The 23,849-nt window shown below is 38.6% G+C and overlaps 1 protein-coding gene across 1 annotated transcript in view; it reads left to right on the top strand.

The window, feature by feature from the left end:
• Nucleotides 1-23,849, top strand: part of LCLAT1 (lysocardiolipin acyltransferase 1) — a 187,502-nt gene that overhangs the window by 53,494 nt on the left and 110,159 nt on the right. The window contains exon 2 of the mRNA XM_052649266.1: nucleotides 21,448-21,616. Coding sequence (XP_052505226.1) covers nucleotides 21,452-21,616 — 165 coding nt within the window. The 5' untranslated portion in view covers nucleotides 21,448-21,451. The remainder of the gene's footprint in view (nucleotides 1-21,447; nucleotides 21,617-23,849) is intronic.

Raw genomic sequence — 23,849 nt, 5'->3', positions numbered from 1 at the left:
TGATAGTATTTTGGAGACTCTCTGGATGTTTTTCCTGGCTTGGACCATGGATTCCTCTTCCTTTTCTTCTGGCATTTGTGCTTTACAGCTGTAACACAGTTCATTGGAAAGAGCACAGGCTTATGAGTTAAATGGATGCAAGTTTAAATCCTAGGTTTGTGACCTGTCAACTATATAGTCTGGGAATATTTGGATGCTTTTGAGGTCACTTTCTCCAACTGTAGAATGGGTATACTTGTACCCATTTTTCAGAGTTGTGAGATAAGGAATATTGTCTGTGAAGTACTTTGTCTTTTTCTCTCTTCCATGTCTCTTAACTGTCTCTGAAAGAGAAGCAGAGTAGACTTGAGGGGGATACACTGAGAGTGGAAGTCCTGGATAGCCCCACCCTTCTGTCTCAGAAATTACGTGTGTTTGTGACTGACCCAGAATTCTGTATTTATGAATAAAAGCAGTTAATGGACTTCAGTCAGAAAAACCTCGAATTAAAAAATATTTGATTTTATTCATCTTATGAGGTATTAAATAATAGCGATATTTCAGATATTTTTAAGACAAGGCTTACTGCAAATGAATACAAATAAGTGATCTGTATTATTTCTACCCTTTCCGCCACGCTTTGTTGGTTTTTTGACTTCTTAATGAGAATAGTGGCTATATATGGTTTATCCTTGGTTCTGTTTCCTTTTCCAGATACTTGTGTCTCATGGAAGAAAATTACATAGCATAGTTTCTTGAGAGTTAATGTCTCCAGAATTCCTGGTAACAGGAGACCACTTTAGGCTATGGTTCAAGTGTTTCCCTAAAGCAGTAGAGCCCTGAACACATTCTGTGAAATACCTATGGGTAGACTACCCTTTGCTCTATGGAGACTAGATTGTGAATATCTTCTTCATTTCCTTTTATCTATTAAAAGAAAAAAAAATATTATCAATGATTTTGTTGTTGTTGTTTAGTCATTAAGTGATGTCTGACCCTTTGGTGACCCCGTGGACAGTAGCCCACCAGGGTTCTCTGTCCATGGGATTTTTCCTTGCAAAAATACTGGAGAGTGGGTTGCCATTTCCTTCTCCAGGGGATCTTCCTGACCCAGGGATCAAACCCACATCTCCTTCATTACAGGTGGATTCTTTACCAGCTGAGCCATTGGAGAAGCCCCACATCCATAACTTTGAAGTCTTTTATTAAAGCTATATAACTACAGCTTTTAGAAATAATGTGATCAACTTGTTTTGTAATAATAAATAGGAAGAAAAACATTTTATTGCTTGTCCAGTCAAATCACTTGTTAGATGTTTCCCTGTAACAGTGGTATTTTATGACTTCCAGTGAATACCAGTAATTGGGGGGTGGGGAACTACTGATATCAGAATATCAGCCCTGTCATGTATGGAGAACAGGGGGCCAGTGTCTTTAATATCGGATGGTTCACACTTTATATCTCTCTTGGTGGTTAACTCTACCCTCAGTATTTTCTTTGTGATGCACCTTGTCCAGTCTCTTAATGTAAGAGATTCTGGCACTTGATTTTTCCCTTTGAAATAAATGTTGTTGAGACTTTCAAAAAATTCTTTAAAAATAATACTGTTTGTCCCACAATTTGGGAAAAAAATCAAGCATAGTTTCACTCTACAGGGACAGTCCTTGTTAACATTTTGATGTCTTTCCGTGGTCTTTTTTCTGTTCTGTGATTTCATTCTGTCCATGTTTTGGTCTCCTTTGTTCTCTGGCTCCATTTGTATATGCTTGTTTCTAATTTCTTTTTTTGTCTGCTTGATAGGTAAGAAGTAGATTTGTTTAGAGAGAAACACACTCCACAGACCAAGTGTGAGTCATCTCAGAAGGCAAGAGCATCCTTTTGTTTCTAATTTCTGAGATGTCAGTTATCATTTCTCTTTTCCTTCACCATTCATGATTTCCAGGGTACAGTTGATTATAGAGTTATTCATGTCTTGGTGATCTCCCAGCTAATTAACTTTTATTTTGAGATATAATTCACCTGCCATACAATTCAGCCATTTAAAATATACAAGCAGCAGCTTTTAGACCACCACTATTTGATGTTAGAAGACTGTTTTTTTACCCTCAAACAAACTTTATACTCATTAGTAGTCACCTCTTAGTCCACTTGCCTTGAGCCCTAGTCACTAGTGCTAAATTGCATCAGTCGTGTCCAACTCTGTGATCCTGTGGACCATAGTCCACCAGCTTCCTTTTTCGTGGAATTCTTCAAGCAAGAATCCTGGAGTGGGTTGCCATTTCCTTCTTCAAGATATCTTCCCGACTCAGGGATCGAACCTGCATCCCTAGAGAACCACTAATCTCCTTTCTGTCTCTGTAGATCTGCCTATTCTGGATATACATAAATGAAATCATAGAATATGTGGACTTCTGTGACTGGCTTCTTTCACCTAGCATGACTTTTCAAAGTCCATCTGTGTTGTAGCATGTATCAAGTACTTTGTTCCTTTTTTTGTTGAATGATAGCTGATATCTATACCAGTAATCAAATGAAGAAGTTTGGGTTGTTTCTACTCTGACTATTATGAATTGTCCTGCTATGAGCATTCCTGTATATGTTTTTGTCTGGACATAGAATTGCTGGGATATATAGTACCCTATAGTTAACATTTTGAGAATTATGTAAGTAATTTCAACGGGGAGAAAACTCTTATGAATAACAGATAAATATAATAGCGTTATACCAACCTGTCTTTCATGATTTTATCTAGTAATGTTCCACTTAGTGTGGGGGTGTGTGGTTTAAACTTTTACATCTTAAAAGGAAACCTCGTGTAATAACAGGAAATTGTTAAAATATAGTGAGTGTGCATGCCATTTACGCAGAAAAAAATTGGTGACATTTTCATTAAAAAAAAAAATACTTGTTCTTAATAATTCATATTGTTTGAAACAATTTCAAAGAAACAAAACCCAACAGAAATCCTGAGACTTTGGAAAAACTTCCTTATGACTAAGTAGCCCCCGTGCAGTGTGCATCATAAAGAATAATGTCAAGAAGTTGGCCTCTTGCCGAGCTTTTGTGTCCTAGCTTGACAGGGTACTGTTCTTCCTCCAGGCCCAGGCCTTGTTTGCATCCTGATTCATTCAGCATGTTTTAGTTGATTGCCTTAGACCTTTAGGATCCCTTTCCAAGAAAAGCACCCTGAGCTGCTGACTGGAGATGGGAGGTCTTCACCTAGTTCCATCATCACTGGTTTTGCCGTTGTGAGCACAGTCAGGTCCCTAAACGTTTCTGCTTTTCACTTTCTTCATTGGTGTGATTAGAGAATCATCTGTGAAACCAAAAGAGGTTTGAAGCTTGGTGATCTTTGTTTTTTTTTCATCTACCATTTTCTTTTTTTGGCCATCCCATGTGGCTTGTGGGAGCTTAGTTCCCTGACCAGGGACTGAACCTGGGTCCATGGCAGTGAAAGGACCAAGTCCTAATCACTGGACTACCAGGGAGCTCCGAAACCTCGGTGGTCTTAATTCTAGTTCTGGACTTGTAAATCTTACACACTGAGTGTCACACATACTGGTTTTTCATGAATTTGGCATTTAATATAGACTGTGTTGTGTTGCTGTCTTCCCATCTTTTTCAGATTTGTTCTTCCCTCACCACCTAGACGATCTGCCCTAGGAGGGCTAAGAGTTTTGTTAGCAGTAACAAAGAATGGTCTTTAACACCTTGCCTGAGGCGGGTTAGTGTTTGCTAGTGCAAGCATCATGAGTTTTCAGTGACTGTAGAATGACTCTAATTGGTCATATTCTCTGTGTAAATGAAATGATGGAAAATAACTTGATAAATTTAGATAGATATTTTAACTTTTTCCTGTTTTCTTTTGAAGAGTATGCTTTGACTACAGTAGACATGGTATAGTCAGAAATGAACATTCTGTTTTTGATAACTTTTCTTTAAATTAATTGATTTATTTTAATTAGAGGCTAATTACTTTACGGTAGTTAAAGACTCGCAGAGTCAGACACGACTGAGTGACTGAACTGAACCTTACCGTATTGTGGTGGTTTTAGCCACACACTGACATGAATCAGCCACAGGCGTACATGTCTCCCCACATCCTGAGCCCCCCAAACCCCCCTCTCACCTCCCTCCCCACCCCATCCCTCTGGGTTGTCCAGAGCACCAGCTTTGAGTGCCCCACTTCATGCATTGAACTTGCACTGGTCATCTGTTTTGCATATGATAATTTACATGTTTCAGTGCTGTCCTCTCAAATTGTCCAACCCTCGCCTTCTCTCATATAGTCCAAAAGTCTGTTCTTTACGTCTGTGTCTCTTTTGCATATAGGGCCGTTGTTTCCGGGTTTCTAAATTCTATATATATGCGTTAGTATACTGTATTGATGTTTCTCTTCATGACTTACTTTACTCTGTATATTTAGGCTCCAGTTTCATCCACTTCATTAGAACTGACTCAAATGCATTCCTTTTTTTATAGCTGAGTAATATGCCAATACTTTGGCCACCTCATGTGAAGAGTTGACTCATTGGAAAAGACCCTGATGCTGGGAGGGATTGGGGGCAGGAGGAGAAGAGGACGACAGAGGATGAGATGGCTGGATGGCATCACTGACTTGATGGACATGAGTCTGAGTGAACTCCAGGAGTTGGTGATGGATAAGGAGGCCTGGCGTGCTGCGATTCACGGGGTCGCAAAGAGTTGGACATGACTGAGTGACTGAACTGAATATTCCATTGTGTATATGTACCACAGCTTCCTTATCCATTCCTCTGCTGATGGACATCTAGGTTGCTTCCATGTCCTGGCTATTGTAAACAGTGCTGCAGTGAACATCGGGGTACATGTGTCTCTTTCAAATCTGGTTTCCTCAGTGTGTATGCCCAGCAGTGGGATTGCTGGATTGTATGACAGTTCTCTTTCCAGTTTTCAAAGGAAGCCACACTGTTCTCCATAGTGGCTGTATTAGTTTGCATTCCCACCAATAGTGTAAGAGAGGTTCCCTTTTCTCCACACCCTCTCCAGCATTTATTGTTTGTAGACTTTTTGATGGCAGCCATTCTGACTGGCTTGAGAGCACTTCATTGTGGTTTTGATTTGCATTTCTCTGATAATGGGTGATGTTGAGCATCTTTTCACGTATTTGTTAGCCATCTGTATGTCTTCTTTGGAGAAATGTCTGTTTAGTTCTTTGGTCCACTGTTTGACTGACTGGGTTGTTTATTTTTCTGGTATTGAGCTGCATGAACTGCTTGTATATTTTGGATTAATTCTTTGTCAGTTGCTTCGTCTGCTATTATTTTCTCCCATTCTGAAGGCTACCTTTTCACCTTGCTTATAGTTTTCTTCGTTATACAAGTTTTTAGTTTAATTTGGTCCCATTTGTTTATTTTTAATTTCCATTCCATTCTGTTTTTGGTAACTTTAATAACTGTTTTCTGCTAGAACTTTATCCTTATGACACTCATATGTGTATATATTCATGGGCTTATATTTTGTGTATAAGAAAAGATTCAGTTAACTTGCTTGCTTTCTGACAGTCTGTGTACCTCCATTACTTAGTACTTTAATTATACATTTTACTGGCTAGCTCTGTGGCCCATGAGGGAAGAAGCAAAACATGAGTTTAAACTTCATGTTGATGGAAATATAGTGCTATAAAGTAAACTGAATGATGGTTTTGAGTGACCTTTGTTAGGACAAGGATCCTTGAGGGTGCCCATGTAGTTTTAGTTTACCTAGGATGCTTTAATCATTCGTGTCTCAGTGTATGTTTTGAGTGGTTTTTAATTTGTCTGTAAAAATTAAAGTTTGGCAAATAGTAATTTGTCTAAGAGGTATGGGTTATTTCTTCCTTCTGATTTTTACTTTGATTATGGCATCACGGAAAAACTGGCATTACCAGCAAGCTGATTTTTTTTTGACTGTGCCTAAGTTGCTGCTTTTTTCCTTTCTCTTTTCCTCCCTCCCTTTGTTCCTTCCTTTTTTCCCTTTTACAATGTAAGTGGAAATGTTCTCTTTTTAAAACATTATAGAAAGCTCTATTCCTTTTTGACCACCCTTAGTCACAACCTCATCCATCTCCACCAAAGCAACCACGGTGACATTGGCATGTATCCTTCTGAACTGATTTATATGTATTTACATTTATTTATATAAGCCAGATAGCATAGAGTTTTGTGTGGGTGAGGGGAGGAAATGTGGTTCCCCCCTTCCAAAAATGGTACCATATTCTTTTCCACTTAGCAATACCTCTTGGAGAGCTGTTTATCTTAGAAAAGACAGCTTACCCTCTGTTTCTTTACAGCTGCTGGTAGCATTTCATGTACCACAGTGTATTTAGCCCTTCTCTCATCAGTGGGCAAGTTATATTTCCAGTTTTTACTGTTGTTATAGACAATGCTACAATGAAAATCTTTGTACCTAAAACTAAAGTATTTCTCAAGGGTAGATACTGAGAAAGCATGATGATGGTAGGCACTCAAAATTCTAATAACTGCTTATCATTTTTCCCTCTAAAGTTTATATTCCTCTCCAACTGTGAGGGCAAAAATCCTACCAAATGAGTTTCAGAATATCGAAGTTAAGACATAGACATTTTTATCAATCTTTGAGAAGGAATGGTGTTTCTTATTTTAACTTTTGCATTTTCTAAAAATAGGTTGAACTTTGTTGACTTGACCATTTGTATTTTTTTCCTATAAATTGCATATGTTGAATTGGATTCATTTCAGTTCAGTCACTCAGTTGTGTCTGACTCTTTGCGACCCCGTGGACTGCGACCCCATGGACTGCAGCACGCCAGGCCTCCCTGTCCATCGCCAATTCCTAGAGTTTACTCAAATTCATTATCCAGTTTAAATGATAACTTTGAGGGTAAGTATTATTAAAATATACATAAAGAAAGGTGTATAAACCACAAGTATATAGCTCAGTGAATTTTCAAAAAGTAAATACACCATGTGTAACCAGCACCCAAATAAGAAACAGCATTGCCAAAGCCCTTGAAGCCTCCTGGTGCCCCTTTCCGTAATTAACCCTGCTCTACACTTCCAGGATTACTGCTATCCTTACTTTTAATATTATAAGTTAGTTTCTATCCTTTTCATTGTCAGGTAAATAGAATCATACAGTATATACTCTTTGCTTCTTTCTTAGTATTAGCTTTTGAATATATTTTAAGTAAAAAATTGTATCAGTGTAGAGCTCTTTATACAGATAATTTCTTCTCTCACTAAACTTCAAGAGATAAGTTGTGTCATTTTATATAACCCCCAATGTCCTTACACAGGTGTAAGAACTCAAGAGTGGACTCCCCCAACCAGGGCATTAACAGACTTGTTTACTCAACTCCAGTTGATAGCTGAAAATTCTTGCTTCGTCTTGGCTTAGTTATGGTTTGATCCTATTCTGCTCATTAGCTGTCTTTTTGTGTTTTGTCAGAATTTGCAAACCAGTTTTATTTCTTCTTAGTGCTCTGTAATGAGACTGCTGCCTAACCTTTCATCTTCTTTTTGTATCTGGGAAAGTCTTATTCTCTTGTGCTGCTTCAGGAAGGATGAAACTGTATAGTTTGTTCCTTTCCTGTTATCATTGTTTTCCCAAACAGGTAAAGGGACCTGCTGCAACTTTAAACATTATCCTTTCCGGCTTCCCCTGGTTGCCTTATAAGCATTTAATTGATAAGCAACAGTTTTAACTTTTGTCTTTTAACTAGTAAAATATGTAAAACTGAGTAAGGTTCTTTATAGGTGACACTGTTTAAATTTATTTTTAATTGATAGTCTGCTTCCTAAAAGAATTTAAAGTGATTTACAGTAAAAGACACATGAAGTAATGCCAATAAGAATAAAAATATAAGATTGTAAGAGGAGAAAAAAACATAATAATTACCATAATTTTTGCTTCCAGAATTGAGTGTTAAATTTAGCTTTGAGCCTCTGTCTTTTGAGACTTGAAAACAAATATAATTATCACTTGGGAGTAAGGAAGCTCATTATTTCATCAGGCAAGGCAGATGTGTTTGTTACTAAATTCCAAAAAATGAATAAATGCTCCTTAGAATCAGGTCATGCAATGTATCTAGGGATTTTAGCACATATCTAGGGATTTTAAAATGTATTGATGGGTTTAAAAGAAATCAGTCAGCTCATAAACATTTCACTTAACGTTTGTGAAAAAACTGTCAGTGTGATGGTATTTGGTTGTGAAGTATTCATCTAGCTTACAGGAGTAGAGCATAAAGAGGATATGCTTAAATTATTTAAATAATGAACAGTGTTAACTTCTTTCAGGTTGTGGGATAATTTCAATCATCAGGCTATGATTGTTGTAGTTGTCTGTTAAAACTATTTTCATTGCAAAGTGATCATAACTCTTATTATATATTGTATATATGCAGTGATTGATATTAGTGTTTATGCCCTCACTTTATGTATTTGATTTTGTCATGTGAATCAGGATCGGCATGTTGCTTATTTATTTTGGAGTAGTCTTAAAAAAATTATAAACACTTTTATAATTGAAATATCTTTAACTGTAAATTGATATGTTTATTCTTTATAAAATTAGAGTAATATAGAAATACATGAATAAACTAGTGAAAGCTGTGTTCTTTCCTTGTTTCCACCAAAGATGGTAGTCACTAAAAGTTTTTGTTACTCTTGCTAATGTACTGTACAATTAGAATACTGTATGATATATGGAGTGTGTGCAGACTGGCAAAAATTGCCCTTGATATTATATTCTAAAAGTCATTGTTGGTGGACATATAAATAGCCACCATACTTAAGAAAGCTATTATCCTTTTCTGTTAGTTGTTCTTTTACTTTAAAAGTTTATCTGTGTTTGTATCCCTGGAGTGTATATATATATATATATATATGTAATTTTTTTTTTTTTCCTTTTTTTGAGAATTTGAGAGGTCAGCATAATCTGTTGAACACTGCCATCAAACACTGCCACAGTTAGATGAAGGCTCCTAGAGGTAGAGTCACTGGGTGATAGTCAGACCTCAGCTTCCCAGAAGGCTCAACAGATAGATCCTTTTTAAGGGGAAGACAGTAGGCAAGTTCCTGCATAAATAAGTTCTAGAAAACTACAGTGGGAGGGCTCACCACAGTCAGGACTCTGCAAGTGTTAACTATCCGGCGGGAATATATTTTGTGCTTCTAAATTCACCATGCCCTCCCTCCATCTCTCAGGAGTAGATCAGAGCAGAGTACTTAGAGATAAAATGAATATCATCAGCTGATCTGGCAGAGAACAGGAATTTTACCAGCACCTGTTCAAGAAGCCAAGTACAGATTAGAACCTGTGCTGGGTTTACCTGGGCATTCTGTTCTGTTTCGCAGCAAGGATTTTGGTGATACAGCATTCAAAGTCTTTTTCTTGAATCACCCCCACCACCCCTGGTTTGTTTAGATTGGATATCTTCTCTGTCTTCTGCATGTCTGTTACCCTGGGATCTCCCTTCATGATTCTCTGAGAGGTTCTCACCTAAGTTGGATCTCATTTCCTGTGCTTCAGGTCTCCCTCAGTCTTGTTTACTCTCTTGTTTTAGCAGAGCCCATTTTTCCAGTAGCTTCTTGAAAAAAAGATTTTATGGGAGGTAACTTTGAGACCTTGTGGTAGTGTTTTTACTGTCCTTATACTTGATTGATAGACTGAATGGAAAAATTTTGTTGAGAATTTTGTAGGGGTGATTCTGTTTTCATCTTGCTTTTGGTATTGCTGCTGAGTCCAAAGCCAATCTAATTTTTGATCCTTTTTGACCTGTTTTCATCCCCTCCAGAGATTTTGTAGAATGTCCATTGTCTCCTCTAATCTGAAAGCTGCAGCCATGTGCGGAAGCGAGCGTTTGTTCTCTTCCCTATCCTAGCTTTCAGTAGGCTCTGTGGAATGTCATGCTGTCCCGTTCTGGGGAGGTTTTTGTTACTTTGTTGCTGATTTTCCTCCAGTTTCTCACTGTTTTCTTTTTGGAGTTTATGTAATTTGCCTGTGGCCCTTCTCTTGGTCCTCTAGTATTCTTTCTACTTTCCATTTCTCTGTCGTCTGCTTGACTTTTGGGAGGATTTCTTCAGGTTTATTTTCTAACTCTTCTGTTGAGTTTTCATTTTTGCTGATGTTTTTACTAAACATTTGCCATGTTTTAAACTTCCAATTGCTCTATTTTCTGACTGTTTCTCTTTTTCATTTTACATAAATTCTTTCCCCACAAGAACATATTATTGTTGTCTACCGGACACAGTATTTCTTGTCTTTTTGAAAATGTTAAAGATTGTTTTTTTTCCTTCCTAAATAGTTTGTTTCTTTCAAGTATACTTTATTCTTGTTTTCGTATCTAATGTCATGTTAAAGTCTTTCCCCAGCTGTCTCATAATCTACTCAGAATAAAAACTAAGGGACTTACAAAGCCAACTAGAAGCTTGCACATCGGTGTGGGTTATCTGAACTTTGGGCTTCACAGTGGAGTTAATAGGTCAACTTTTTATTAGGGAACCACCAGTGTTTCTATAGTTTCATTTTGCCTCATGGTCTGGTAAGATTCCTCAGAGAAGTTTGTTCCTGTAAGTCTGCATAGAGCTGTGAGACTCATACTCAATACAGTAGCCACATGTGCCTGTTTAAATGTAAATACCATTGAATTAATAATTCAGTTTCCCTATTGTTCAGTTCAATCGCTCAGTCATGTCCAACTCTTTGTGACCCCATGAACCGCAGCACGCCAGGCCTCCCTGTCCATCACCAACTCCCGGAGTCCACCCAAACCCATGTCCATGGAGTCAGTGATGCCATCCAAACATCTCATCATCTGTTGTCCCCTTCTCCTCCTGCCCTCAGTCTTTCCCAGCATCAGGGTCTTTTCCAGTGAGTCAGCTCTTCGCATCAGGTGGCCAAAGTATTGGAGTTTCAGCTTCAACATCAGTCCTCTACCAATGAACACCCAGGACTGATCTCCTTTAGGATGGACTGGTTGGATCTCCTTGCAGTCCAAGGGACTCTCAAGAGTCTTCTCCAACACCACAGTTCAAAAGCATCAATTCTTCGGTGCTCAGCTTTCTTACATAGTCCAACTCTCACATCCATACATGACCACTGGAAAAAACCATAGCCTTGACTAGACGGACCTTTGTTTCCCTTTTGAGCTAACCACGTTTCAAGTACTCAGTAGCCACATATAGCTAATGGCTGCCATGTTGGACAGCACAGCTACTGAACACTTCCATCACTGTAGAAAGTTTATTGGAGTGTACTGGACTAGAACTAAAATCTTGTTGCAGTCATCTGAGAGCTCAGTGAGGGAAGACTCTGTGGGGTCTCAATATTCGCAATTCAGTAGGTATATGGTTACCTAATCCCACTGTTCTTAGAGCAGTGACTGCCCTTAGCTATGTATCCCCCAGCCCAGAAACTCTTGTTTTATCTTCTCCAGAGAAGACAAAGGCTTAAACAATATGCCTAACTCTTCATTTTACTTTAAATACTCAGTATGTACCTTTTGGCCTTGCAATCCTACTGGTCCCTGGTCTGAATTCTCCACTACATTTTGCAGGTATGCCCCTGGTAATAGATCCTCTCTCAGTATAAATAGTGTTAGGGACTTTTCATTAAGAGAACAAAGTCTCATATTTCTTCCCCTGTAAATAACCACTGATATAAATAATATCTTGTTTTGAAGTATTTGAATTGGATGAGAATGTTTTGTAAACTGCCTCTTTCAGGACACATTGGGCATTATCAAGTTTTATAGCAAAGTCTTTGTAAGTGAAAGTGAAAGTGGCCCAGTCGTGTCCGACTCTTTGTGACCCCATGGACTGCAGCACACTAGGCTTCCCTGTCCATCGCCAACTCCTGGAGTTTACTCAAACTCATGTCCATTGAGTCGGTGATGCCATCCAACCATCTCATCCTTTGTTGTCCCCTTCTCCTCCTGCCTTCAATCCCTCCCAGCATCAGGGTCTTTTCCAATGAGTCAGTTCTGGCATCAGGTGGCCAGAGTATCAGAGTTTCAGCTTCAGCATCAGTCCTTCCAGTTAACGTTCAGGACTGATTTTTAGGATGGACTGGTTGGATCTCCTTGCGATCCAAGGGACTCTCAAGAGTGTTCTCCAACACCACAGTTCAAAAGCATCAATTCTTCCGTGCTCAGCTTTCTTTATAGTCCAACTCTTACTTCCATACATAACTACTGGAAAAACCATAGCTTTGACTAGACGGACCTTTGTTGGCAAAGTAATGTCTCTGCTTTTTAATATGCTGTCTAGGTTTGTCATAACTTTTCTTCCAGGGAGCTAGTGTCTTTTAATTTTATGGCTGCAGTCACCAACTGCAGTGATTTTGGAGCCCAAGAAAATAAAGTCTGTCACTGTTTCCTCTGTTTTTCCATCTATTTGCCATGAAGTGATGGGACCAGATGCCATGATCTTAGTTTTCTGAATGTTGAACTTTAAGCCAACTTTTCACTCTCCTTTTTCACTTTCATCAAAAGGCTCTTTAGTTCTTCACTTTCTCCCATAAGGGTGGTGTCATCTGCATATCTGAGGTTATTGATATTTCTCCTGGCAATCTTGATTCCAGCTTATGCTTCATCCAGCCCAGCATTTCACATGATGTACTCTGCATAGAAGTTAAATAAGCAGGGTGACAATATACAGCCTTGACATACTCCTTTCCCTACTTGGAACCAGTCTGTTGTTCCATGTCCAGTTCTAACTGTTGCTTCCTGACCTGCATACCGATTTCTCAAGAGGCAGGTCAGGTGGTCTGGTATTCCCATCTCTTTCAGAATTTTCCACAGTTTGTTGTGGTCCACACAGTCAAAGGCTTTGGCATAGTCAATAAAGCAGAAGTAGATATTTTTCTGGAACTCTCTTGCTATTTTGATGATCCAACGAATGTTGGCAATTTGATCTCTGGTTCCTCTGCCTTTTCTAAATCCAGATTAAACATGAAAGCTCATGGTTCATGAACTGTTGAAGCCAGGCTTGGAAAATTTTGAGCATTACTTTACTGGTGTGTGAGATGAGTGCAATTGTGCGGTAGTTTGAGCATTCTTTGGCATTGCCTTTCTTTGGGATTGGAATGAAAACTTACCTTTTTCAGTCCTTCCTGGTTTAGTAGGTGGTCATGATTATCAGGCTGTTGAGAGGTGGAACTGGATCAGGTGCTCCTGGCTCACATACCTCTCTGTTACCACCGTCTATGAATGCTGCATTTTCGCTGTCAGTCCCATGCACTGTTTTAGAGAGCAGAGAAGCCCTTTGCTCTTAATAACTTTTAATCAGAGTGGAAATTAATTTTATTTATTGAGTCCAGGCTTACCTGCTCCATGTCACTTTTAATATTTATCCTAAAACACACCTTAGGTTTTTTTCCCCACCCACAGTGACATGCTCAGGGTGGTATTCTTGGCTGTTCGGGCCTGGTTTTGTGCCCTTTGTGTCTAGGAACTATGTTTTCTTGATTTCTTGCAACTCTCCAATGTATACGCTGTATCTCATTGATATCTAATGAGTTACAGTTCCTTATTTAGGGCATGCTGTTTCAAATTTCTGTGACTCTACATGTTCTGTTTTACTCTGTGAAATAATCTCTCCCCTCCCCGAGTCTCTCATCCTCTAAGAGCCTAATGCATTCTTTAACCCCTTTTAGCAGAGTTCATCTTTCCTTACTTTGATCTAGCCGTAGCACCCATTGCATATCTCACACCAAACTGTAATCATTTCTTAACACACATAGTTTCCCTCCTAGACTGTGAAAGCAATGCTTGTTAATCCTTGAATTGTTAATGGGAATTAAAAAACTAAACGAATTTCGTGAAGTAAAGCATCTTTCTTTCCTGAGTAAGGAAGTATAAGTATCCCTAATAGAGTCCACTAATCCTTGTCAGGGAGTGTCCTTCCACATCATCATACTCCAGGAATAATATATGTAACCAAATAAGAAGTCCAGGTGGGCTGTGTTTTGGTTCCTGCCTTTGCTTGGCATTGCAGTCATTGGAACCACAAATGGTTAGACAAGGACAAGGATTAAAATTAGTTTATGAGCTAGGAAGTTAGTGGAGTAAGAGATCTTATTAACTCTTGAAAGGACAGTGGTCTTAAGGGGAAAAGCTTCTGGATTACACTAATGTGTGGGCATAGCTTTTCTAGACGATCTTCAGTTTAGTTCTGTATATCTATATTTGGCAATAAAATGTGTATGCCATTTTAAAACTATGATTATTTCTTTTCCAAATGGCTTTTTGAGATATGATAGCATTTTGAGAATGCTATCAGTATTATACAAAGAATGCACAGAAAAACAGTAAATTATGGTGTTTGTGGTGGCTTTCCAGTAATGTGGGCTTTATTTTGAAGGATTTTAAAAGATTAGGTGATTCATTTATCAGTTAAAAACCAGATTTTCTTCCAGCAGAAGCTGGCAACACCCATATTCAACTCTCCCCAAGTTCTTGTATGCTATATGTTAAGTACTAGGGAATGTTAAAGTAAGAAAGGCATTAAATTTTGTTGAGTAAGTTCCTATTAATTTCTCTAACTTTCAGAATAATTTTTGCATGATACATTAAAAATTTGGTTTAGATTTGTGACATCTTGATTTTATATACAGAATAAAGTCTGTGTGTGTTAAATTACAAAAGCAGTATCTGCTTGAAAAGAGCAACGTGTTTATTAGGCTGAGCATGGACTGTGACCCCAAATTACCCAGATTCAAATCCCAGCTCTGCCATTTACTAGTTGTATAATCTTGAGCATGTTATTTAACCACTCTGTGCCTCAGTATACTTATATATATATAAGTGTGGGGTAATGAAAATATCTATACCATGGGATCACTATACTAACTAGGTTCACACATTTGAAATACATGAAACAATGCCTGGCATATTCTAAAAGCTTGGCATAGTTCAGATGTGATTATAATTGAAATAATCCAAACATATAGAATTCTCCAGATCATAAAAGCTTAATGAATATTCTATCAGATTTTATTTTACATAGCACATTCCTTTTAACTTAGTTTTTATTCTTTTTAACTTAGTTCTTACTCTACATACAATAAAGATCAGTAAAAATATGTTCTGTGAGCTTATGTAGTCTTGTAACCATCACTGCAGTCAGGAAATAGAAGTTTCCTCAACCCCTAAAAATTCCCTTGTGCTGTGCCTTCACAAACTCACTCCCTATCCCTGACCTTGACCACCATTGATCTGTTTCCTTGCTTATAGTTTTGCCTTTTCCAGAGTATCCTATAAATGAAATCATATAGTTAAAAACAAGTCATTCCTTTTGAGCCTGGCTTCCTCACTCAACATAATGCGTTTGAGGTTAACCCCAGATGTTGCATGTATCAGTCTTATCATTGCTGAGTAGTATTCTTTTCTATGGATGTATTAAGTGTGTGCATCCACATATTCCCAGGCTGACATGAGGGTTGTTGCTGCTGCTGCTGCTGCTAAGTCGCTTCAGTCGTGTCCGACTCTGTGTGACCCCATAGACGGCAGCCCACAAGGCTCCGCCATCCCTGGTATTCTCCAGGCAAGAACACTGGAGTGGGTCGCCATTTCCTTCTCCAATGCATGAAAGTGAAAAGTGAAAGTGAAGTCGCTCAGTCGTGTCCGACTCTTCACGACCCCATGGACTGCAGCCTACCAGGCTCCTCTGTCCAGGGTTGTATCTGGTCTTCTGCGATTATGAAGAATGCTGTTATAAAAAACTGTGTACAGGTTTGTGTATCAATGAGTTTTCAGTCTGTCCTGTATATTCAGTAGTGGGATTGCTGGGCTATATGGTAAATGTACATTTAATATTTTAAGAAACTGAGCTATTTTCCACTCTGGAAAATAGCTTCTCATGCCATTTTGCATTCCCACCTGCAATGTGAGTTCTGATTGCTCTGCATCCTTACTAGCACTTGGTTTTGCCAAAAAAAACCCCCAAATTTAGTCGCTTTAAATAGATGTGTAGCTAGCATAATTCTTAACCAAGTTTTCTAGCAAAGCCTTGAGACTTGGAAAAAGAGATAAAATAGGGCTTGATCAAATGCAGGTATCATAAGGAGGAGTTGGAAAGACTGTTCGATTTGTGAGAGCTTGGTTTATCTGTGGTGTTCACTGTTGTATCCCCAAATGACTGATACAGTGCCTGACACACTGTAGGAATCTCTTTGCATGTTTATCCAATCATTGAACAAATGATTGAGAGGTTAGGGAAGTAGAGGTTAGGAGTAGAATGGAAAAGTAAATTTAGGTTAGATTTGGTCTGACTAATAGTCATATTGACACATCTCTTAACTCTTCTGGTTCTCAACTTCATTGCTGTACATTGAAAAGATTCTCTTAGATGATATCTAAGCTCTTTTAATGAATTTTTTTTTCTTTTTATGACATCAAATGAAAAATAATTCAGTAAGTGAAGAAGAAGCATGTCAGATCCTTTGATGTGGACGTGTGGATGTAATGGGAAGTATAACCCTTCAGGGAGTTTAGGGGTGAGTGTCTAAACAGAAGCTAGCTAGCTAATGGCAGAAACAGATTAAAAAGTAGTTACAAGAGACTTTTCAAATCAAGTAGCAACATTGCAGTGATATATTTGGGACAGGGGCTATGAAAGGAAGTAGGGGTTGAAAGTACTGAATTAAGAAGCTCATTCTTATTGATACTATTAGTTTTAAATGCTTTAAGTTAGACTAGAGAGAAGCAGCCTATGGTTAATGCAAAGAGGAGGAGCTGAGCTGCAGTAAAAGCAAAACCAAGGGTGTGTAGGACTTTTCAGAGCATCCTGGGCCCTGTGTGAGCAAATGTTTGGCTGCTGTTTTCCAGTGTTCTTTTTCTCTGCCCTCATTCCCTAAGCCTTATTCTTAGAAGTTCCGATCTGGAATTTAGCAGAAAGCCAGTTCTTAGCAGATATTTGTTTTATTTGTACTTTGAAGGATTTTGTGTATAACACTGTCAGGTATTGGTAGAGATTTTTAAAATATACCAAGTATACAGAAGGCTTCCCTGGTGGCTCAGAGGTTAAAGTGTCTGCCTGCAATGCGGGAGACCCGGGTTCGATCCCTGGGTCGGGAAGATCCTCTAGAGAAGGAAATGGCAGCCCACTCCAGTATTTTTGCCTGGAGAATCCCATGGATGGAGGAGCCTGGTAGGCTACAGTCCATGGGGTCACGAAAAGTCGGACACGACTGAGCGACTTCACTTTCAAGTATACAGATAAACTTGATTCTGTATTAAGGGATTTGACCTGTTTTGTCTGACTGCCATTTTTTAAAGCATCATGACATTTGAAAATTTTTTTCCTGTTGCAGTTCTTTTCAAATATTCAGAGGTCTTGATTGCTGAAATAGTTTTTTTAATGTATAGATTTTAAGGCCATTATTGTTTTCATGGGTTTAATATTTCCAACAGTTTTATTATTCTGAAGCAAACCATATTTTTGCTCAACAGAGTTTAGGTCGTAAAATCAAACATTTGATTATTCATTTTAGACTGCTTGCAACACTTCATTTTAAAACATCAATATTATATTCATCTGGTTATGAGGACCCTCAAAAGTAATCCTCTGGCAAATAATTGAGGCCAGTGATTGAGGAATCTGACTTCTACCTAACCTTTCAGCTCATAAAGACCAGTTGCCCAAAGATACTACTTTTAGGTTCTAATGTAAAGAATTAATATTTCTAGACTAAAAAAAAATTCAGTGCACTCTGTAAAACTGCCATCACTTTTAAGCATAGTCACCCTTAGGAAGCTGTTCTGCAGTTCTTAGTCCATGAAGTCTACTTTTTATAGTAAGGGATTAAGAAAAAAAAAAAAAACCTGTGGAATATTTTAAGATTTAGTGTTGGATAACATCTTGGAAAAGAAAATAATGTAGTTTTATTTTAAGACTAATAGCCGGGGGTGGGGGGGTGGGGGGGTACCTAAGACTTTTAAAACAGCTTTTTTAGGTGGGGGGAGTGGTGGCAGTCAGACATTTACTCTTTAAGCATATCTATTTCCTTTTTTAATCGAAGTATAGTTGATACACAATGTTGTGTTAGTTTCTGCTGTACAACAAAGTGATTCAGTTATACGCACATGTATATATACACACATACACATTTTTCCATAGTCTTTTCCTTTATTGCCGGGAGCCAGCATGAGGAATTCCACCCATGACAAGGTCATACGGCAGAGCTCTGATGGCAAGGCTAATCAGACCTCAGGTTTTCCCCCTGGAATTTCCTGAGCATCCACTCCCCCCAAAATAAGAATCTGCCTGCTTTTCCACTCTTCTAATATTCTCTGGAAAAAGTCAAATCAGGGCTTTAGCCTTCTGCATTTGAAAGGGATGTTTCAGTTAAACCCCCTCTGATAACTCTCTAGCTTGCCTAACAGGTTCCCCCGACCTCTTACAGCTTGTGAATTGCTTACAGCCCCCCAACTGCGAGAGGCACAAAGCTTAAAAGCATCTTAAAGATACAGAGCCTTTTCTAAAGAGTTAAAAATTATATTGGTAGAGGGTTTTCACTGTTGACTCAATGACTGCTGCCAGGCCTCCATATTCTTTATCTTTTAGGCACCTGGGAGGATGTTAATCAATGTAAAAGGAATATGGAAAAAGATATATAGTAGTTTTGATGTTAGCAACACTAGACTTTTGAGTTAATTACTTCTTTTGTTATATATCACTGCACTCCTCTTGTGTCCTTGCTATGTAAGAATGTAACTTTATTTAGTGCTTTCTGAGAGTGGCACCAGACTTTGGGAAGATCAACACAAATAAGTCTTCTGGTTGACAAACCCTTATCAGAAAAAAGGCTGTAAAATGTTAATTGGCCCTTTTGGCCGGAAGATGATGTAAATCACCTAAGACTTGTGTATACAATTATGTATGCAGAGAGAAAAGCCTGGTTTTGATAAGAGTCTGGACTGCTAACACTGCATAATTTTGTATTACCCATTGATCTCCATGTTTTATCAAAAGTATAAAAGGCCTTCTGAACAATAGCGGATGGGGCCAGTCACTGGACTGGTTTCCCCTGTGTCTCCTCTTTACTCTAATTTCTGGCTGAATTCCCATCTGGAGCGGGGCGGCTCACCATGTCTACTTACTTGTCCCGGCTTTTAAGATCCACGGGAGGGGGAGCCCAAGGCGGGGCACCCCCCGATATTCAAGTGGGTGCCGGTGGCCCAGCGTAGATGGTGCAAGCTCCTTGTCTGGAACTTTATTGGCCTTCCCCGTAAGCCAAGTTATTCAGCCTTCTTTCTCCACTTAATTTTCCTGCTACACTATTTCTTCCTAATCTAATCTTATATTTCTATATTAATAAATAAGTTCTCCTCACCGACGCCATCTCCTCTTCGAATTCCCTGGATCCACTGGGGCTGGACCCTGGCACTTTATGGCTTATATAGAATATAAACAGGATGGAATGTAATTCCCTGTGCTCTACAGTTGGTCTTCCCTGATGGCTCAGTTGGTCAAGGATCCACTGGACTCTGTTGTTTACCTTGTGGCACTGCTGGTCTCAAACTCCTACCATTTCCCTCCTTCACCTCCTTTCCCTTTGGTAACCATGTTTGTTTTCTATGACTTAAGTCTGTTTCTGTTTCATAAGTTCATTTGTGTCATATTTTAGATCCCATATGCAAGTGATAGCTCACCAGTGTTTGTCTTTCTCTTTCTGATTTACTTAGTATTATAATCTCTGCTGCTGCTGCTGCTAAGTTGCTTCAGTCGTGTCCGACTCGGTGCGACTCCATAGACGGCAGCCCACCAGGCTCCCCCGTGCCTGGGATTTGCCAGGCAAGAGTACTGGAGTGGGGTGCCATTTCCTTCTCCAGTGCATGAAAGTAAAAAGTGAAAGTGAAGTCGCTCAGTTGTGTCTGACTCCTAGCGACCCCATGGACTGCAGCCTACCAGGCTCCTCTATCCATGGGATTTGCCAGGCAAGAGTACTGGAGTGGGGCGCCATTGCCTTCTCCAGAATTATAATCTCTAGTTGCATCGCCATTGCCTTCTCCAGAATTATAATCTCTAGTTGCATCCATTTTGCTGCAAATGGCCTTTTCGTTTTTTCAGAGCCGAATAGCAGTCCATTGTGTATATATAGCACATCTTTTATCTATCAGTGGACATTTAAGTTGCTTCCGTGTCTTGGCTATTGCTAATAGCCACTAATAGTGTCTTTTTGGACTATGGATATATGCCCAAGAGTGGGATTGCTGGATCATATGGTAGTGCTTTTGTTTTTTAAGGAACCGCCAGGGACTTGCTTGGTGGTCCAGTAGTCAAGACTCTGCTCACAGTGTTGATCTTTGGTTGGGCACTGAGATCCCATATACTGAGCAGTGCGACCTGACAGAAAAGGGCGCAGGGGGGCTTCATATTGTTTTCTATAATACCTGCACCAATTTACATTCCCACCAACTCTGTAGGAAGATTCCCTTTCCTCTATACCCTCTCCAGCATCTGTTACTTGTAGACGTTTTGATGATGGCCATTCTGACTGGTGTGAGGCAGTTCCTCATTGTAGTTTTGATTTGTGTTTCTCTAATAATTAGCAGTGCTGAGTATCTTTTCATGTGCCTTTTGAGCATCTGAAAGTCTTCTTTGAAGAAATGTTTATTTAAGTCTTCAGCCCAATTTTTAAATTGGGTTGTGTTTTTGTTACTGAGTTGTATGAGCTGTTTGTACAATTTGGTAATGAAGGCCTTGTTGGTCACATTGTTGGCAAATATTTTCTCCCATTTCATAGGTTTTTTCCACTTTGTTTATGCTTTCCTTTGTGGTGCAAAAACTTGTGAGTTTGATTGGTTCCTATTGCTTTTGCCATGGGCGATTGATTGACCTAAGAAAACGTTGCTAAGTCATCAAATGTATTGCCTGTGTTCTCTTTTAGGAGTTTTATGGTCTCGTGTCTTAATATGTAAGTCATTTTGAGTTTATTTTTATGTATGGTGTTGAGGGTATGTTCTAAATTCATCAGTTAACATGTGGCTGTCTAGTTTTCACGATACTGCTTGCTGAAGAGACTGGCTTTTCTCCATTATATATACCCTCGCCTCCTTTGTCAAAGGCTTTTTTTGTTTCCCGCTTTGGCCTTGCCACACAGTATGCGGGATCTTAGTTCTCCAACTAGGGACCCACCTGTGCCCCTGCAGTAGAGGTATGGCGTTCTAACTACTGGAGCACTAGGGAATTCCTACAAAAGATTAATTGGCCGTAGGTGTGTGGGTTTATTTTGGCTCTTTATTCATTGATCCATAGGTCTGTTTTTCTGGAGTGCATCCATTTCTAATGTACTGACAACTTGTTAGACCTGTAGGACAGGTAAGAGGGCGTTCAAACTCATATTCTTTGTCAGAGCCTATTCTTTAGCCCTATAATTAAAGATCATTAAATGTGTCATTCTGAAATTGAATTTGGGCAGTTGCAGTAATAAAATATATTGATTTTTTTTTGTGTGTCTTTCAGAATCATGGTGTCATGGAAAGGGATATACTTTATACTCACTCTGTTTTGGGGAAGCTTTTTTGGAAGCATTTTCATGATTGGTCCCTTTTTACCTTTAATGTTTATAAGCCCATCTTGGTATCGCTGGATCAACAACCGGATTGTGGCAACCTGGCTCACGCTACCTGTGGTAAGTTAGACACGCAACAGAGAAAGAGATCATACCAAAGTAGCCTATCCTATTGATTTGTATTTTGTGAGTCAGATTTAGTCAGATATTATGAAAAACATATTCCTATTACATAAGAGGCACATTAGTTTTTGTATATTCATCTTTAAATGCTAGGAAATGAAATAATTAATGTGTTTGAAATAGAATATCTATTTAATAGAATATCTTCCATATTCCTCATGAATTTATTTTCCTTTAGTGAGGTATGCTTTAGTAAAATGCACAAATCTAAAGATGCAGACTGAAGAATTTTTACATTGTTAGTTTTATGTTGCATTTTAGTTTTTATTTCTCTTGTTTGTCTTATTTATTATACATACATGTATCCTTTTTCAAATTTTTTTTCCCATTTAAGTTATTTCAGAATATTGAACAGAGTTCCCTGTGCTATACAGTGGGTCCTTGTTGGTTATCTGTTTTAAATGTAGTAATGTGTATCTGTCAATCCCAAACTCCCATTTTATCCATCCCCTCAACTTCCCCCTTTAGTAACGACAAGTTTGTTTTCTAGTTTGTGAGTGTGTTTCTGGGTAAGTTCATTTGTATCTTTTTTTTTTTTTAAAGATTCTGCATATAAGCAATGTCATACGATCTATGTCTGACTTTCTTCACATAGTATGATGATTTCCAGGTCCATCTGTGTTGTTGCAGATGGCGTTGTTTCATCACTTGTGATTGGTCAGTTCGTATTTTCTATTCCTTACTGTTTCAGTTTTGGGAGATGGGAGAATTTGTCCATTTCTTCCAGGTTGTCCATTTTATTGGCATATAGTTAATTGCTTATCGCAGTCTCTTATGATGCTTTGATTTCTGTGGTGTCCATTGTAACTTCTTTTTCATTTCTGATTTTAGTGGTTTAGATTCTCTCCTCCATTCTTCTTCATGGACTGGCTAAAGGTTTATCAGTTTTGCTTATCTTTTCAAAGAACCAGTTTTTAGTTTCATCGATCTGTTGTTTTCTTCGTCTCTATTTCATTTATTTTTGCTCTGGTCTTTATGATTCCTTTCCTTCCGCTGATTTTTCTTTGTTCTCCTTTCTCTAGTTGCTTCAGGTGTGACATTAGGTTGGGATTTTTCTTTCCCGAGGTGAGATTGTACTGCTGTAAACATCCCTCATAAACCTGCTTTTGCTGCATCCCATAGGTCTTAGATCATCATGGTTGTTTCATTGGTCAGTCTTTTTGATTTGCTCTTTGATTTCTTCCATAATCCATTTGTTGTTGAGTTAGCCTATTGTTAGGTCTCTACATCTTTGTGTTTTTTACAGGTTTTTTTTTCCCCTTATAGTTGATTTCTATTCTTATAGTGTTGTGGTTGGAAAGATGTTTAATATGATTTCAGTTTTCTTAAATTTACTGAGGCTTGTTAGGGACCAAACAACGGGCTCTAGGACCTGAGTCATGTTTACCAAAAAGAGACAGGACATGCGCTCATCCTGCCTGGCCAATCATGTAACGCCAGCTACTCCTGTAACTGAGACAAAGAACTGCCTGTATATAAGCTGCCATACTCCTTTGTTCAGGGCTCTTGTTGGATTCCGCTGTGCTGGATGAGACTTGGGCCCTAGCACGCTAGAAATAAACTCCCTTCTTGCCTTTGCATTACTGTGGTGGACTTGCGCTCTCTCAGTTGGTTCGGAGATACGGGCTCGGTGCATAACAAGGCTCACTTTGTGGCCCAGCATGTGATCAGTCCTGGAGAATATTCCATGTATACTTAAGAAGAATGTATATTCTGCTATTTTTGGATGGAATGTTCAAGAAATATCAGTTGAGTCCATTTCATTTAATGTGTCATTTAAGGCCTGTGATTCCTTATTGAGTATAAAGCAAACATTTAGAGGTAATTTTTTAAAAATATCATATGTTGCCACTATACTTCATTTTCTTTAATGTCATAAATTTTCCATAGTGTATGATCTTTTGATTGTAAATCACATGTTTTTGGCTGAATCTCTCTACCAAAACCTTAGAAGTTCAAAGATTTCCATAAGTTAATACATTAGTAACTCATTATAACTGTTATGCTTCCCAGTGTCTAATCAATCTAATTTCTTTGGAGAGCTAATGTAGGCAGAGTGCTTAGTCAGATATTAGAGACAGACAGTTGGTTTGACTATTGGCCTTCCCACTTCCTAGTAGTTCGAACTTGGCTATTTGGCGTCTCTAAATTTCTCTTCCATCATCAGTTA

This window comes from Budorcas taxicolor, chromosome 11, assembly GCF_023091745.1.
Source record: "Budorcas taxicolor isolate Tak-1 chromosome 11, Takin1.1, whole genome shotgun sequence".
Classification (NCBI taxonomy): domain Eukaryota; kingdom Metazoa; phylum Chordata; class Mammalia; order Artiodactyla; family Bovidae; genus Budorcas; species Budorcas taxicolor.
The sequence above is the reverse complement of the archived record's forward strand: the minus strand, read 5'-3'. Positions and strand labels throughout refer to the sequence as shown.